The sequence below is a fragment of the Pan troglodytes genome, chromosome 15, assembly GCF_028858775.2.
Source record: "Pan troglodytes isolate AG18354 chromosome 15, NHGRI_mPanTro3-v2.0_pri, whole genome shotgun sequence".
NCBI classification, from domain to species: domain Eukaryota; kingdom Metazoa; phylum Chordata; class Mammalia; order Primates; family Hominidae; genus Pan; species Pan troglodytes.
The window spans coordinates 21,525,570-21,539,852 of record NC_072413.2 but is presented as its reverse complement, the minus strand read 5'-3'; the positions used below and the strand labels follow the sequence as shown (position 1 = coordinate 21,539,852).

Below are 14,283 nucleotides of genomic sequence, written 5' to 3'. Positions count from 1 at the left end.
AATATTTTTTTAGCTTTTATCTTTGTAATTTTATTTATTTATTTATTTATTTGAGACAGGGTCTTGCTCTGTCACTAGAGTGCAGTGGTGCACTCACAGCTCACTGCAGTCTCGCCCTCCCAGCTCAAGCAGTCCTCACACCTCAGCCTCTCTAGTATCTGGGACTATAGGCGCATGCCACCATGTCTGGCTAATTAAAACACAAAAAATTTTTTTGTTAGAGATAGGATCTCCCTATATCGCCCAGGCTGGTCTCGAACTCCTGGACTGAAGTGATCCTTCTGCCTCAGCCTCCCAAAGTGCTGGGATTACAGGCATGAACCATCAATGCCTGGCCTATCTTTGTAATTTTAATTTGGTCAAAAATAAGGTTTTGGGGGCAGAAACCCAATTTTTATGAAGTGAGGACTCTTATTCCAATGCCAATCTACTGTGACCCTCGCAATCACTCTGGCAGCTCTCTGCCAGAGTTCTTAAAGGTTGGGGCCTCCAAGAAACGAAGGCAAGAAGTGGGCAGTTAGTGTTGCACGTCCCATCTTCCAGTGGCTCCTGTGGCCTAGAACAAGGGAACATACTCGAAATGTCAGAGTGAAAACAGAAGAGAAGCACTTACTGATCCCTGCTGCAGTGTTTGTTTTCTACGAACCCTTAGTGGAACACTGACACTCTTCATTCCTGAGAAGATGGGATCTATTAAATAACACCCATCCTCATTTTCCCTCTTGCAACAGCCATTCTTGGCTCTAAGAAGCACCTAGCTATACACTCCTCCCTTTTCAGTACCTTAAAGACCAAAGTCAAACCTTGTTTTTCTGCTGCTTTTGATTGTTTTTCTAACTCCTTGAGCTGGTTTTATAACCCTAGCTTTATTGCTGTAGTCTTGGCTGGCTTTGAAATTCCCTATGGATCGCTCTTTTGATAACTTCCTGCTAGGCAAGGAATTTACTATCATCTTTCAGCACTATTAGCAAACCTGTCTCTAGATCTCTCATTTCCCAGCACTTGATATTGTCCAGAGAACAGCAGTTTGGCAGGGGAAGAATCACTGGAAGGGGGAACGTGTCCTAAGTCCTGGAATACTACAAGCAGGTTTTTTAGTCCCTGCTAACCCAGTACCTCTGAATAGAGCATATGGGGACTGTCTGAGAGAGGAGGGCTGAAAGATGTCCTGTTGTCCTATCATAGAACTTTACATAAACTTACAAGAAGAGGAAAAGTCTGTAAAGGATTGGTGGCACTCAGAATCTCCTTTTTCTATCTTCTCTTTGCCTGATAATTATTATCACTAATTTGATGATGAGGAATTATTTCTCTTAGTTTCATTTCTGTAAGCAGCCCTGTTCTGTTGGGAAAGACTGTTAGCACCAAAATTAGGAAGACATATTTGAGACAAATATGTGCTTCCTTTTCCTCTGCATCTAACTTCAGCCTGTGCCCTCTGATCCTATATTTCAGTCTCAGGGCTAGATTGAGGTTGAGTTATGGTTGAGATCTGACCATCAGTTTTTAAAAGCTAAGCATAGCACCTTACAATCTCCATCTCACTGGTTCCAGACCACTACAGAGAGATCATGGAGGCTGGAGATGTCCTTAGAACACAGTCAAATCCAGCTGACCTCAGGATACTCTAGCTCTGCCTTTCCACCTGGATCCGTTTGGTCTCTGCTCCTTTCCTCAGGCATTTAGCGGTGCAGCTGGGCAGAGCATGAAGCAGCACTTTCAAAGCACCCACTCAATGGACGCTGATGACCTCTTTTACCACAAGAAGTGGACAGAGGAACATTTGGGAGGAAGCATGTCAGGAACGGCCTCCACACTCTTACTCCTCGTCTGCGTAACACACAACCCAGCAGCCAGCCATTCAGTACCGGCTGCGGGCCTCACCTCTCAGGAGAAAACCAGCCCCTGCACACAAGCAGAAGTGGATTAGTGGAAAGAGTGCCGGATTAAGTATCAGGAGACTGACTTCTAGATCCAATTTTACCCATCAGTAGCTGTGGAATTTGGAGAAAGCCACTTAACCCCTCTATGTCTTAATCTCTTAGTTTGTAAAATAGAGAGGGAAGTACCTGCCCCTCTCCTCTCCCTGAATTCCATCAGGTTGTTTTGAGGGTCACATGAAACATTGGTGGGTAATGACCTTTGAAAGAATGCAGTACTGAGGCTTTGTATGTATTGCATTCCTACACACCACTTCTAAACCACTAGGACTATTTTTATAGAGTTATTTTATGTTCTTCACCAAGGGTGGGGCCGTCATGTCTAGGGTAGAAGCCAGCCTCCAGGAGTGTTTTCCACACTTGTAAGTCTTGAAAACCCCCAGTCTTGGGGTATGACCACAATCTGTCCAAAAAATATTGCCCTTTGGCTCATTTTTGAAGCCTTCCAGTGGCAGGTGGTCTCTGAAAACAGCCCACTTTTCCAGCCCTGCCATTTTCAGAGAGTCTTGAAGCCCTTGTCACTTTGGGTGGACCACGTGTCGCTCAGCTGGAGGGTCCTGAGATTCAATACTTCACCATCACTTACTGCGATGTGGACCTAGGCAACTCACTTGGTATCTCTGAGACTCAGTTTCCTCCTCTGTAAAATGTGAGAAATATCTGATTCCATAGTGTCATCCTGAGGATTAAATGAGATGTGGGAAGTACCTGACCAAGTTCCTGGTCAATAAGTGTCAGTTCTCTGCTCCTCTTTCCCCTACTTCAGGGAGAATTATTGCTAGGCACACCTGCCTGCAGATCATTTACATATATCCAAGGCATTTCAGAATCAGATCAGAAATGAGACCACCCTCCAAATGCCAATCCTGCCAACCGTCCTGTCTCTACTGTCTCCCCTCCTTACCCTTGGTGCCTCATGCAGGGAACATCATCGGCTCTGGAATCTTTGTCTCGCCAAAGGGAGTGCTGGAGAATGCCGGTTCTGTGGGCCTTGCTCTCATCGTCTGGATTGTGACGGGCTTCATCACAGTTGTGGGAGCCCTCTGCTATGCTGAACTCGGGGTCACCATCCCCAAATCTGGAGGTGACTACTCCTATGTCAAGGACATCTTCGGAGGACTGGCTGGGTAAGAGGATCTGTGGAGACCTGAATGGTCTAGGGGAAAAGCAGGAAGACATTCAGAAGGAGGTCAGATTGGAAAAAGCCAAGGCCAGGGGTTTCCAGTCTCCAGTGTGCCACGGGGTGCTAGCGAATGGAATGTCTCTTCTGCTTTCCTGCCACGGTTGCTAGTGTAGCCTTGTGTCCCCTTGAGGCTCCCGATAATGATGGAGGACCAGGTTTGTAGTTTTGTCCTCTATGTTGATCTTAGTGGGAAGGAGTCTATGAGTGAGAGCAAACAGAACTGTATAACAACACTGACCATAGATTCCCAGAGAAAGCACATCACAAAAACAACGCCCTTCTATCTTGACAAATGGGAGTGGCCAGCTAAGGTAGAGTGTACCCTCTTCTCACACTACCAAGGATGATGGCCTCCCTCTAGAGCTGGGCCCTAATCTTAAATTTCCTCAATTTCTGCATCCCTGCCATTGGTAAACCCTCACCAATGGGCCAAAGGGTGTGGAAGGCGCTTCCCCTGCAAACCTCCACTTGATACCTCTCCTGATTATTGCTTACGTAACCACACCCTTAGTATGTCCTGTCTATCAACATTCTGGGGTTGCAAATTTTGTTTTTCCACCATTGGATGCTGGTGGCCACAGTGGTGGAGAAGAGATCATGAAAGGAGAGGAGAGAAAGAAAGAATGCCAAGACTTGGGTTAGTGCTTGTGGAAATTTAGCTCTTCATCATTAAACCATTTTATTGTCACTGCAGAGGGCTGGGTGTCTCATTTGTGGGTGGGGGCAGAGGCTGGGCTCTTCAGCATCCTTGAAAATAAAAAAGAGATGCATGACTTGCCCGGGCTCTCCCCTGATGGCTCTGCATCCCTGCCATGCCTGTCGGCGGATGTCCCTTTCCTCCTTCAGGTTCCTGAGGCTGTGGATTGCTGTGCTGGTGATCTACCCCACCAACCAGGCTGTCATCGCCCTCACCTTCTCCAACTACGTGCTGCAGCCGCTCTTCCCCACCTGCTTCCCCCCAGAGTCTGGCCTTCGGCTCCTGGCTGCCATCTGCTTATGTAAGTGTCATCTGGGTCTTGGTAGCAAGACAGCCTCTTTTATTATATTTATTATTATTATTTTTAGAAACAGAGTCTTCACTCTGTCACTCAGGCTGGAGCGCAGCCGCATGATCATAGCTCACTGCAGCCTTGAACTCCTGGGCTCAAGTGATCCTCCTGCCTCGGCCTCCCAAAGTGTTGCGGTTACAGGTGTGAGCCACTGCACCCAGTCTGAGGAACAGCCTCTTTTATCCTCCCTGGAGGTCTACATGTCTCTGACTCTCCTAACTTCTCTCCATTTTTTTTTTTGAGGCAGGGTCTCACTCTGTCACCCAGGCTGGAGTGCAGTGGCGTGATCTCCACTCACTGCAACCTCCATCTCCCAGATTCAAGTGATTCTCCCACCTCAGACTCCCGAGTTGCTGGGATTGCAGGCGTGAGCCACCATGCCCGGCTAATTTTTGTATTTTTTGTAGAGATGGGGTTTCACCCTGTTGGCCAGGCTGGTTTTGAACTCCTGACCTGAAGTGATCCGCCCGCCTTGGCCTCCCAAAGTGCTGGGATTACAGGCCTGACCCACCTCACCCTGCCTCCTTTTCTTTTCCCCATTACTTTTCTTTCAATTTCCTACAAGTTTGTTTTTTATGAATGGATTCTGCATACAATTGTCTGGTGTTAAAAAAAAAAAAAAAAGAAAGAAACTTAAGTAGCTCCTTGGAGGCACTATGATTTTCACTGGCAGGGTTCTTGACATTACGCAAAGCACTTTCACCTATATTATCTGATTTGGGCCTAATGACAAGTCCATGAGGTAAGCTGGGCCAGTGTTAACATTTTCCCAGAACAGATAAGGAAACAGAGAGCCAGGCAAATGACTTGCCCAGGGAGGCAGGCCACGTGGAGTGCAAGGGCTCCTGATTTCTTGTCTGTCCAGTGCACTGCACTGTGCTGGCTACTCCCAGCTGCTCCTAGGAAGATTACTCTGGCTTCTTGGCAGTACGTCCACATCTACCTCAACTTGTCAAGTCACACTCTTTTAACTCTCTTGGAGAAGGGTTTGTCCATGATCCCTGCCCTTGATGAGTTTTCTAACTAGGAGAAAAGCCATATAGACAGATACTGTGGTTAGGATTCAATTGCAGTAAAAATTCAGAGAAGGGAGCTAGGCATGGTGGTGTACACCTGTAGTTCCAGCTACCTGGGAGGCTGAGGTAGGAGGGTCGATTGACCCTGGGAGTTCTGGGCCACAGTGAGCTATGATCACACCTATGAATAATAGCCACTGCACTCCAGCCTGGGCAACATAGTGAGATCTTGTCTCTAAAAAAAAAAAGAAATTAAAAACAACAATAAGAATAAAATTCAGAGAAGGGGAAAAGATCTCTGTGGGCTGGAATAGGTTAGAGAGGCTTCCTAGAGAAGTTCTGCAGAGCCGTATTTCTAGGACGTCTCAAAGCTTTATCTCTGATATTAGTCATCTCAATGGATTGGGGTATTTTACATCTTTAATAAAAAACTAATTTCTAAAGTAAATACTTAGATATGTTTCAGGGTCTCCACCTCTAGGGTTCACTGGGTCCCTGCCTTCCCATAGCTTCTAACACACATACACTTAGCTGAGGGCAGTGATCATCCTGGCCATATGCTTTCCTAGGTCCTGACACTTTTCCTTCTGTCCTGTTACGGGATGGGGGAGGAAGAGATCACTCACCCACCTCAGTAGCCTCTTACAGGGCAGGCAGCTGGGACCCAAGAGGCGGTCTCCTTGGCAAGTGAGCCCTCTTTGGCAGTGCTGGTCAACCCTGGGACAGACCTCCACCACCCAGGCCATTTGCAATATGGGGCCAAGACATTTGTTTGGGGGTGTATTCCTTGTGTTTGATCAGGCCTGCTCACAGATCTGGAGGCAGAGGAATGCAGGCTCCAAAACCAGGCTGCCTGCGCCTGCATCTCCAGTCCACCATTTCTAACTGCAGTGTTGAGTGCTGGGCAAAATCACTCGCCCACCCTACTGTGAGATGGAGAGTGTAATCCTAGCTGCCTCAAGAGGTCGTGGTCACAAGGACTGCAAGAGAGAAGGAAGGGGACACCCTCAGCACAGTGTTAGACACCCAGCACCCCAGTCATATCAGTCACTGGGGGTGGGCAAGATGCTGGGGCCACTTTATCCTTGCATCCTAGCTGGATCCAGAGTTGAGATGGGGAGCGGGGAAGAGCGAGGGCGTGGGAATGCAGGAAGAGTGCTGTTTCTGCCATCAGATCAGCTAATGGGAGGGTGGGAAGCAAGGCCGCAGAAGTGCTGGCAACTGCTGTTTTGGTGTTTCTTTGCACACAGACAGCTTCCTTTTTCCTGCTGATGCTGCTAAAGTGTCTCAGACAAGAGGCCACCCTTACCCTTCTACTAGAAATCAAGAACCCCCGAGGCTGTTCAGTTTGCACCCTAGGAGAGGAGCCAGGCCACAGGTTGAAGAAGTTCCCAGGCAGCCAGACCCCATGGCTTTCTTTGCATTCCCCAAATCTGCCATGGGTTTGACCTCTTGCACAAAGACCCTCCAAAGTAGTGTAGCCTTTTTGGCGTCCCCTCGGACCAGAAAGGTCCAAACTCTCCTAGGAGATAAGAACGCCACCTGCCTGTAGGCCTGCTCCAGAATGACATGTTGCACAGTCCTCTCCACAGCCTTCCCCTCACCTAGACACTGCTAGCACCAAGCCAAGGAGAAATTTAGAAACTGGCTGATGACAAAAATGACAAGACCCCCCTCCTCTATTCCTGTAGTCAAAGATTCAATAAAGCTTATCTAAGTTTGGCCTCTGCCTTCTCAGCAGAACTGCAAGGAAATTATGTCCAACTTAACAGTAGCCAATCTTGTCCTCTAAAGACAGGAATTTTCAATGTCCTTGAAATATGGGTTCAAATATTTGTCTACCTTCATAAGCAGAAAAATCTTAAATCCTTCTTATTCCCAAGCGTATTCTTCCTTATTTCCTTTAGGGGAAATGGAAACCAGCTCCACACCTGTCCCGCTGCAGTGTCCCTTTCCTCCTAGCTGTGAAGGCCATGTGGAGCTGCCATCCCTCTGCCCGGCAGGGTGCACACGTACATGCATTAGCTATAACAAACTTCCTCTCTCCCTTTCCTTATGCCTGACACTCCCAGCTGCTTTGAGTCTGTGTACAGAGGTTCTGTTTTCCAGTTTGTTGAATACTTTTTTTTTTTTAATCCACTTCTATAGGCCCCTCAAATCCTCTCTTTTTTTTTTGAATTTTATGGCAGGCCATACCAGATAAGCATCCAATCCTCTCATACGGTATTCAGTAAAACAAGAACCAAGCTGTCAGGAAGGCTTGGTAGATGCTTTTTTTTTTTTTTTTTTTGAGATGGAGTCTCACTCTGTCACCCAGGCTGGAGTGTAGTGGCGCCATCTTGGCTCACTGCAACCTCCGCCTCCCGGGTTCAAGCGATTCTCCTGCCTCAGCCTCCCAGGTTGCTGGGATTACAGGCATGAGCCACCATGCCCAGCTAATTTTGTATTTTTAGTAGAGATGGGGTTTCCCCAAATTGGTCAGACTGGTCTCGAACTCCTGACCTCAAGTGATCCACCCGCCTCAGCCTCCCAAAGTGAGGCCACTGCGCCCGACTGGTAGATGCTATATTTCATTAAATGCTGGCACTTTTTATTCCAGCACCCCTCCCACCCACCCACCTACCCCCACCATCATCCAGCCCTCCTCATCCTCTTAGCAGGTGCCCGGCAAGCCAGCTACATAAAATAAGCCCAGCCTGTGTCTCTTTTGAGAGACGCAGTAGAGAGTTCGGGTGTGGCATAAACATATGCACATGGGGAACTCTGCTTCCTGCTGTCCTGTGGCGACATGCTGATGACTGTGAAGCGAGAGGTTTTGAGGAAAGGCCACCCTCTGTGGAGAGGTCATTGGTGTATAATGGAGGGCACTGGAGGACAGGGCACAGGGCCCAGCAGGGAGAGCCTGTGTGGTAAAGCCCGTGGCGAGGGTTTGCTGGGGGAGGGAGGAGATGAGGCCAAGTCTGGTTCCATGGTGGGGCTGTTTTGGAGGAGAACTGATGAGAAATGAAGTTGGGAGGAGCCAGGTGGTGGGGGTGGAGAGGTGGAAAGAACCTGCTGAAACTGGCTTGCCTGCCGGATCCTGAGCGGGTTGGGGAGAGGAGAGGGAGAGGGAAGGAACTGCAGACTTGGATCACACTTATGCAACTGCAGCTGCCGCTTCGAGTTATTCTATTATTTAGGTCAAAGCTGATTACTCACTGCTGAGTCAGCAGAATATCCCTAGCCACCCAGCAGTAAAAAAGAAAAGAAAAAAGAGAGAGAGAGAGAAAGTATTTTACATTTTAATTAAATAAAAAGCCTTTCTCTCTTCTCCAGAACAAGTATATTAGTGGGAGTGGAGGGAGTTAGGAGGGGACTGGGAAGTGTTAGAACTTGGTTTTGATACCTTTTGTGATTTGCTTGTGTGTTTTTCTCCTTTTGTATTATTTCATGAGTAAATGACTATATTCCCCATATAAAAGATCCAAGTAAGATATAGAGCCAGCAGCGACAGCCGCCCTTATCATCAGCCCCTGGCCAGTAGCTGCAGTCCTAGTGGATAGTTCTAAATAAAGTGCATCTATTACTGTACAACTCTGGCTGCATGGACCTATGTATCGACAGGTTATTCCTACAGCGTGCCCTTTTTTTTTTTTTTTTTTTTTTAAGACGGAGTCTCCCTCCGTCACCCAGGCTGGAGTGCAGTGGCGCGATCTCGGCTCACTGCAAGCTCTGCCTCCCGGGTTCACGCCATTCTCCTGCCTCAGCCTCCCGAGTAGCTGGGACTATAGGCACCCGCCACCACGTCCGGCTAATTTTTTGTGTTTTTAGTACAGACAGCGTTTCACCTTGTTAGCCAGAATGGTCTCAATCTCCTGACCTCGTGATCCACCCGCCTTGGCCTCCCAAAGTGCTGGGATTACAGGTGTGAGCCACCCCCACCCGGCCTACAGCTTGCCGTTTTGTCCTGTAGCCACATCTTTTGGCTGTTACCTGGGTCTCTAGTTGTAAACAAAGCGTCCACAATGATCCAGAGGAAGCACTGGGTCCAGGGGACACCCTTTCCCAGGCTTCCATCTGTGCATCTGTGCAACTCTGCATTTTCCTTTGAGATCTGTTTGCCCCCCATTCTCTTGGAGACTGGATCACCTTTCATTCAGTCAGCTCCTGGCCTCCTTCCTCTCATTTGGGGTTGGAGTCATGTCCAGCACCTGAAGTGGAATCAATTCTTTTTATTCAAGTTCCCCACTTCTCCCTGAATGTCTTCACCTAAAGAAGTTCCTTCTCCTTCCTCACCCTCAGGAGAAAGAAATATCCTGTATGCATCTCTCAAGGAAAAAATGCTTCTAATCTTGTTTTCTATCTTTCTACTGAGATTCCTAAGAGGCTAGCTTTTTCCAGGGCTTCAGATAGCTCTTCTTCCTTGAGCTATTTGGAAAGGAAAGGACTTCATGTGTTGCTTCAAACTCCTGAGTTGCTTTGCAGTTCCTCTGCAGAAAGCCTCCAACTGCCTGGTGCAGAATGCTGTCACAGAGAAACTCGTGAGTTGTTTTGCAAGTCTCTTGCAAATTTAATCAATCCCTTGACCTCAGAGCATTCAATAATCTTTCCTATCATCTAAATCCCTTAACCTCAGTTTATTTTCCCTTGAGCCTTCACATTCTCTACCCCCAAACTGCTCCTCCCCAGACACTAAACATTTTCCTTCAGATACCTGGGCAGCACTGCCTTCTTGCCCTTCCCTAGTCCCCAGAGAGTTCTTCGGGTATCCGATCAGCCTTGTTTATATGAATTCAGACAAATACAGACTGGCCTACATTTGATTCCCATATATCCAAGACTCCATTTTTCTCTGTACGCCTTCTAACTAGCCAGCATTTAAAATCTAAATGTATTGAAAATCTCTTGATTTTTACTCAATGGACAGTTTGACTAACATCTCATTTTTCATTTTTATGATGCATTAAGATGAAAATTATCCTGTAAGCAGATTTTTTTTTGGAAAAGAGAAAGAAACTAAAAAAATCCATCAGCTAATTACCATACTGAACTCCTACACTAAGAGGAGATAAGGTATGATTTATAGAGTCTTAGAAAAGATTAGTCTAGTGAAGAGAATCGTATGCAAAAACACATCATTACAATACAATGTGATGGGGAAAAAATGTGGGCAACACAGAGAAAGGGGCTTCAAAGTTGGGAAGACAGTGCTTGGAAAGGCTCCCAGCTTGAGCTAAATGTTGAAAGGTAAGTACATTTTATCCAAGGAACAGGGAATCACTGAAAGATTTTGAGCAGAGGAGTCACATGATTAGGTTCACATTTGGGAAAGAAAAGACTGAAACTTGAAGCAGAGAGACAAGCAGGCTAGGCATTTGTCCAGGCCAGAGAGATGGTAGCCTGAACTAAGAATGAAGTAACAAGGATGGAGAGGTGACAAAAACAAGAAAGATTTAGGAATAGAATCAGCTGGACATATTGATTAATTGACTACTAAGGGAAGGAATCAAGTTTGTCCCCAAATCAAAATGAAATACGTTTCAACTTAAATGTTCCCAGCATTGATGACAAGCAGTTAGAAGGTGTTCTATGTCGGCCGGGCGTGGTGGCTTACGCCTGTAATCCCAGCACTTTGGGAGGCTGAGGCGGGTGGATCACGAGGTCAGGAGTTCGAGACCAGCCTGGCCAATATGGTGAAACCCCGTCGCTACTAAAAATACAAAAATTAGCTGGGCGTGGTGGCGGGGGCCTGTAGTCCCAGCTGCTCAGGAGGCTGAGGTAGGAGAATCACTTGAACCCAGGAGGCGGAGGTTGCAGTGAGCCGAGATTGCGCCACTGCACTCCAGCCTGGGCGACAGAGCAAGACTCCATGTCTGCCTTCCATGTCCTCCCTAGAGCCCCGAGGGGTGCTGAGCAGGTCTCTGGTTAGAATCTTCCCCAGGGTGGTGTTCCCAGGATCCTGCTCAAAATTTTGCCTGCTCTAGAGCAGTATAACTTAGAAAGGGATTGGGACTCTTGGGAAATGTTATATAAATGCAACACTTTAGTCACTCAACAAACATTTATCAAGTGCCCATGATGGGCTAGTTACTGTTCTTGGCACGGGGGAGACAACAATAAACCGAAAGACTCTCATTCTCATGTGAAGCAGCAGCAGCAGATTTAGCCTTCTTTCTTAACACGTATTATACTACACCCACCTGTGTGTCCTCTATTGATGCCGCAGGTAATACACAATCAGTCATACGTTATTAAATATTTGAGTGTCTGTTCTGCTCCAGGCACTGTGGCAGGCATGGGGATACTTAGTTTTTGTACCAAGGAACTCACAGTCCAGTGGATGTTCCTGACAAGTATACAGGGAATTTCAGTTCAAACTGGAGTTCCAGTTCCCCAGGAGGACAGCATCCAGGCAGCTCCTGCAAGAAAAGTGAGGATGGGACTGGGGTTGAAGAAGCTCTTGGAGAAAGTGACATGTAAATTGAGACTGAAAGACCAGTTGGACATAGTCAGGCAATATTCAGCATGGAGGGAGGGTGGAGTAGAATGGGGTGGGGAGAATGTTCTAGCAGAAGGAATTAACATGTGTCAAGGTCTGAGGACAGGAAAAATCACAGCTGTTTGTGGGAACTAAACGTTGTTCAGTATAGCCACACCATAGACTAGGAGGCAAGAAATATATAATAGAAGCAAGGACCCCATCATGAAAAGCCTCATGGGCCATAAAGAGATTGGGCTTTCCCTTAGGAGGAATGAGGTTTGAAGGGTTTCAGACAGAAGACCGACATGATCATATTTGTATTTTAGGAGAGTCATGCTGCAAAGCTAAAGGATGGATTGGTGAGGGGAATAAGATCAGAGGCAAGAAAAGATTCAGTTGTAAGGATTCAGATTGCAGATGACTATCATGTGCATCTTGGGGCAGTGGGAGTAGAGAAAAGTAGATGCATTTGGCATTTAGGAGGTAGAATTGGTAGGCCTTGGTGATTAAGGTTGAAGGAGTCAAGGACTGCATGGTCTTGTTGGGGATACAGGTGAAGTAAATCAAGGACAACACTGGGTCGTATTGTCTGTACGTATTGTTGTATCGTCTGAATTGGTGTGGTTCAGACTGGTCAAGTTGACCCCTCTGTCCTTGTCACCCTTTCTACTCACTCTTCAACACTTAAGACTTGCTGGGACTTGAGAAAGCATCCCCTGTGCTTTTGGACTCTATGTCTACAATGGCAGAGTAAGTAAGTTACCTGAGAAGTCAGTCTTCTTCGTTTCAATGTGCTTCAACTGCTGGCCCAGATCACCTCCTCTTTCCTGATTCCCATAGTGTCTCTTCTGCTCTTCAGCTTCTACTCTCAGACAGAAGTTCTGCTGTTCAGAGAGTGTGCGTGCCCACACCCTGGAAATGGAGGAATGAGGGTCTTGTTCTGGGAATATGTCTACTTCTGATTGGGAGAATAGTGAATGAGATTGAGGTTTCCTGAAACAGGAAACTGTTTTGGAGTTCAGCTTCCACCAGGTGTGGTAGAGATTTGCCTACTTTCTTGTACCAGCCTAGAAACTTAAATTCTCTGGCCTTTTGTTGCTGACTGTCAAGGATCACTTTGTTTTTCTCAGAGGAGCCAGGGCTCATGGTTTAAATAAAGTCACCCATTAATCGTGTCTGGTAAACTTTTAAGGGTTAATGTGACACACCAAATTTATATCACATACCTAAGAACATAAAATCAGAAGGCTTATGGGAGTGAGGCCCAGTGGTACTTGGAGCTTTGGGGGAAAGAAAAAAGGGCATCTCTGTTATAAGAGTTCAGCAAGTTGTGCTCACTTTAGCGGCACATATACTAAAATTGGAGCAGTACAGAGAAGATTAGCATGGCCCCATGTACAGATGACATGCAAATTCACGAAGTGTTCCATATTAAAAAGAGAAAAATGTCCGGGCGCAGTGGCTCGTTCCTGTAATCCCAGCACTTTGGGAGGCCGAGGAGGGCGGATCACCTGAGGTCGGGAGTTCAAGACCAGCCTGGCCAATGTGGAGAAACCCTGTCTCTACTAAAAATACAAAATTAGCCGGGCGTGGTGGCACATGCCTGTAATCACAGCTACTCAGGAGGCTGAGGCAGGAGAATCGCTTGAACCCGGGAGGCAGAGCTTGCGGTGAGCCGAGATTGTGCCATTGCACTCCAGCCTGGGCAACAAGAGCGAAACTCCGTCTCAAAAAAAAAAAAAAAAGAAATGAAAAAAGAGTTCAGCAAGTTTAAGTACAAGCTACCCTTGGAATTGGGTTATAACTGAACCGTTTTGGGGGAATTTTGCAGCCTGGGTCCAGGTTTATAGAATTGGGTGAACACCAACAGAGCCTACAAGCCTTCTGGTCCAAGAACCAACTAAACCTCACAGGATCCACACCCTGTCTTCCAAGACTGAAATATGATGGAGGGTCAGGCTAGCCCTCCTGGGCTCAGTGCAGACTCAACAGAACCCATTCTCATCCACCTTGCTCCATGTCTGGGGGGACATCAGCCCTGAGAATTGGGGTGTGAAACAGCAATTTTTCAGGCCCAGGCTGAAAAAGTAATGAGTAGGATTAAAATAGGGTTCCCCAGGGTGGCATGGCAGGCCACCCTGGATTTCTTGGTGTCTTCAGTTTTTCGCTTCTCCCCGATCCAGGCCAGCTGAGGAGCCATGTTTAGCTCATGCTGAAGAGAGAACTACTCAGCTCTCGGAAAATGCTGAGCTGGGTATTCCTGCCTCTTGGCTGAGCTAAATACTGGGTGGTGATTCAGCAGAAACCCCAGCTCCAGCAGCTGGCGCAGGAGCTAACAGGATAAGAAGGAAGGGGAAGAGAGAGCCAGGAAGGGAGGAGGGGAGGGGATGGGGCAGTATGGGCAGGAGCTTAGCTGGAAGTGTTTGGTAAAAGCTGTGTGCCTCCAGGAGCACTCACAGCTTCTCTGCACCCTCCTCCTCTGCTGGTGTGTCCTTGGAAGAGAGAGGCCCTTCCGGAAGGCTCAGAGCACCTCCTCTCCTTTGGAGGGGGTTCCGAGATTTCTAAAACGTTGTAAGTGCTTCGAGATGAAAAGGGCTGGAGAAGGGGAAATGTTACTATCGTGTGATAGGCAAGA

At 47.2% G+C, this 14,283-nt stretch overlaps 1 protein-coding gene and 1 non-coding gene across 5 annotated transcripts in view; both read left to right on the top strand.

Moving 5' to 3' along the window:
• The window catches only part of SLC7A8 (solute carrier family 7 member 8), a 59,382-nt gene that overhangs the window by 15,242 nt on the left and 29,857 nt on the right, over nt 1–14,283 (top strand). For 2 of the 4 annotated variants that reach the window (XM_001161755.6, XM_054666386.2), the window contains exons 2-3: nt 2,863–3,067; nt 3,970–4,121. In XM_001161755.6, coding sequence (XP_001161755.1) covers nt 2,863–3,067; nt 3,970–4,121 — 357 coding nt within the window. Of the gene's footprint in view, nt 1–2,862; nt 3,068–3,969; nt 4,122–13,935; nt 14,220–14,283 lie in introns of those variants that run through there. The other 2 variants (XM_509848.8, XM_054666387.2) reach the window with 2 other exon arrangements.
• Nucleotides 12,979–13,084, top strand: LOC112205405 (U6 spliceosomal RNA). The gene has a single exon (XR_002939372.1). It is a non-coding gene; the product is annotated as a U6 spliceosomal RNA (small nuclear RNA).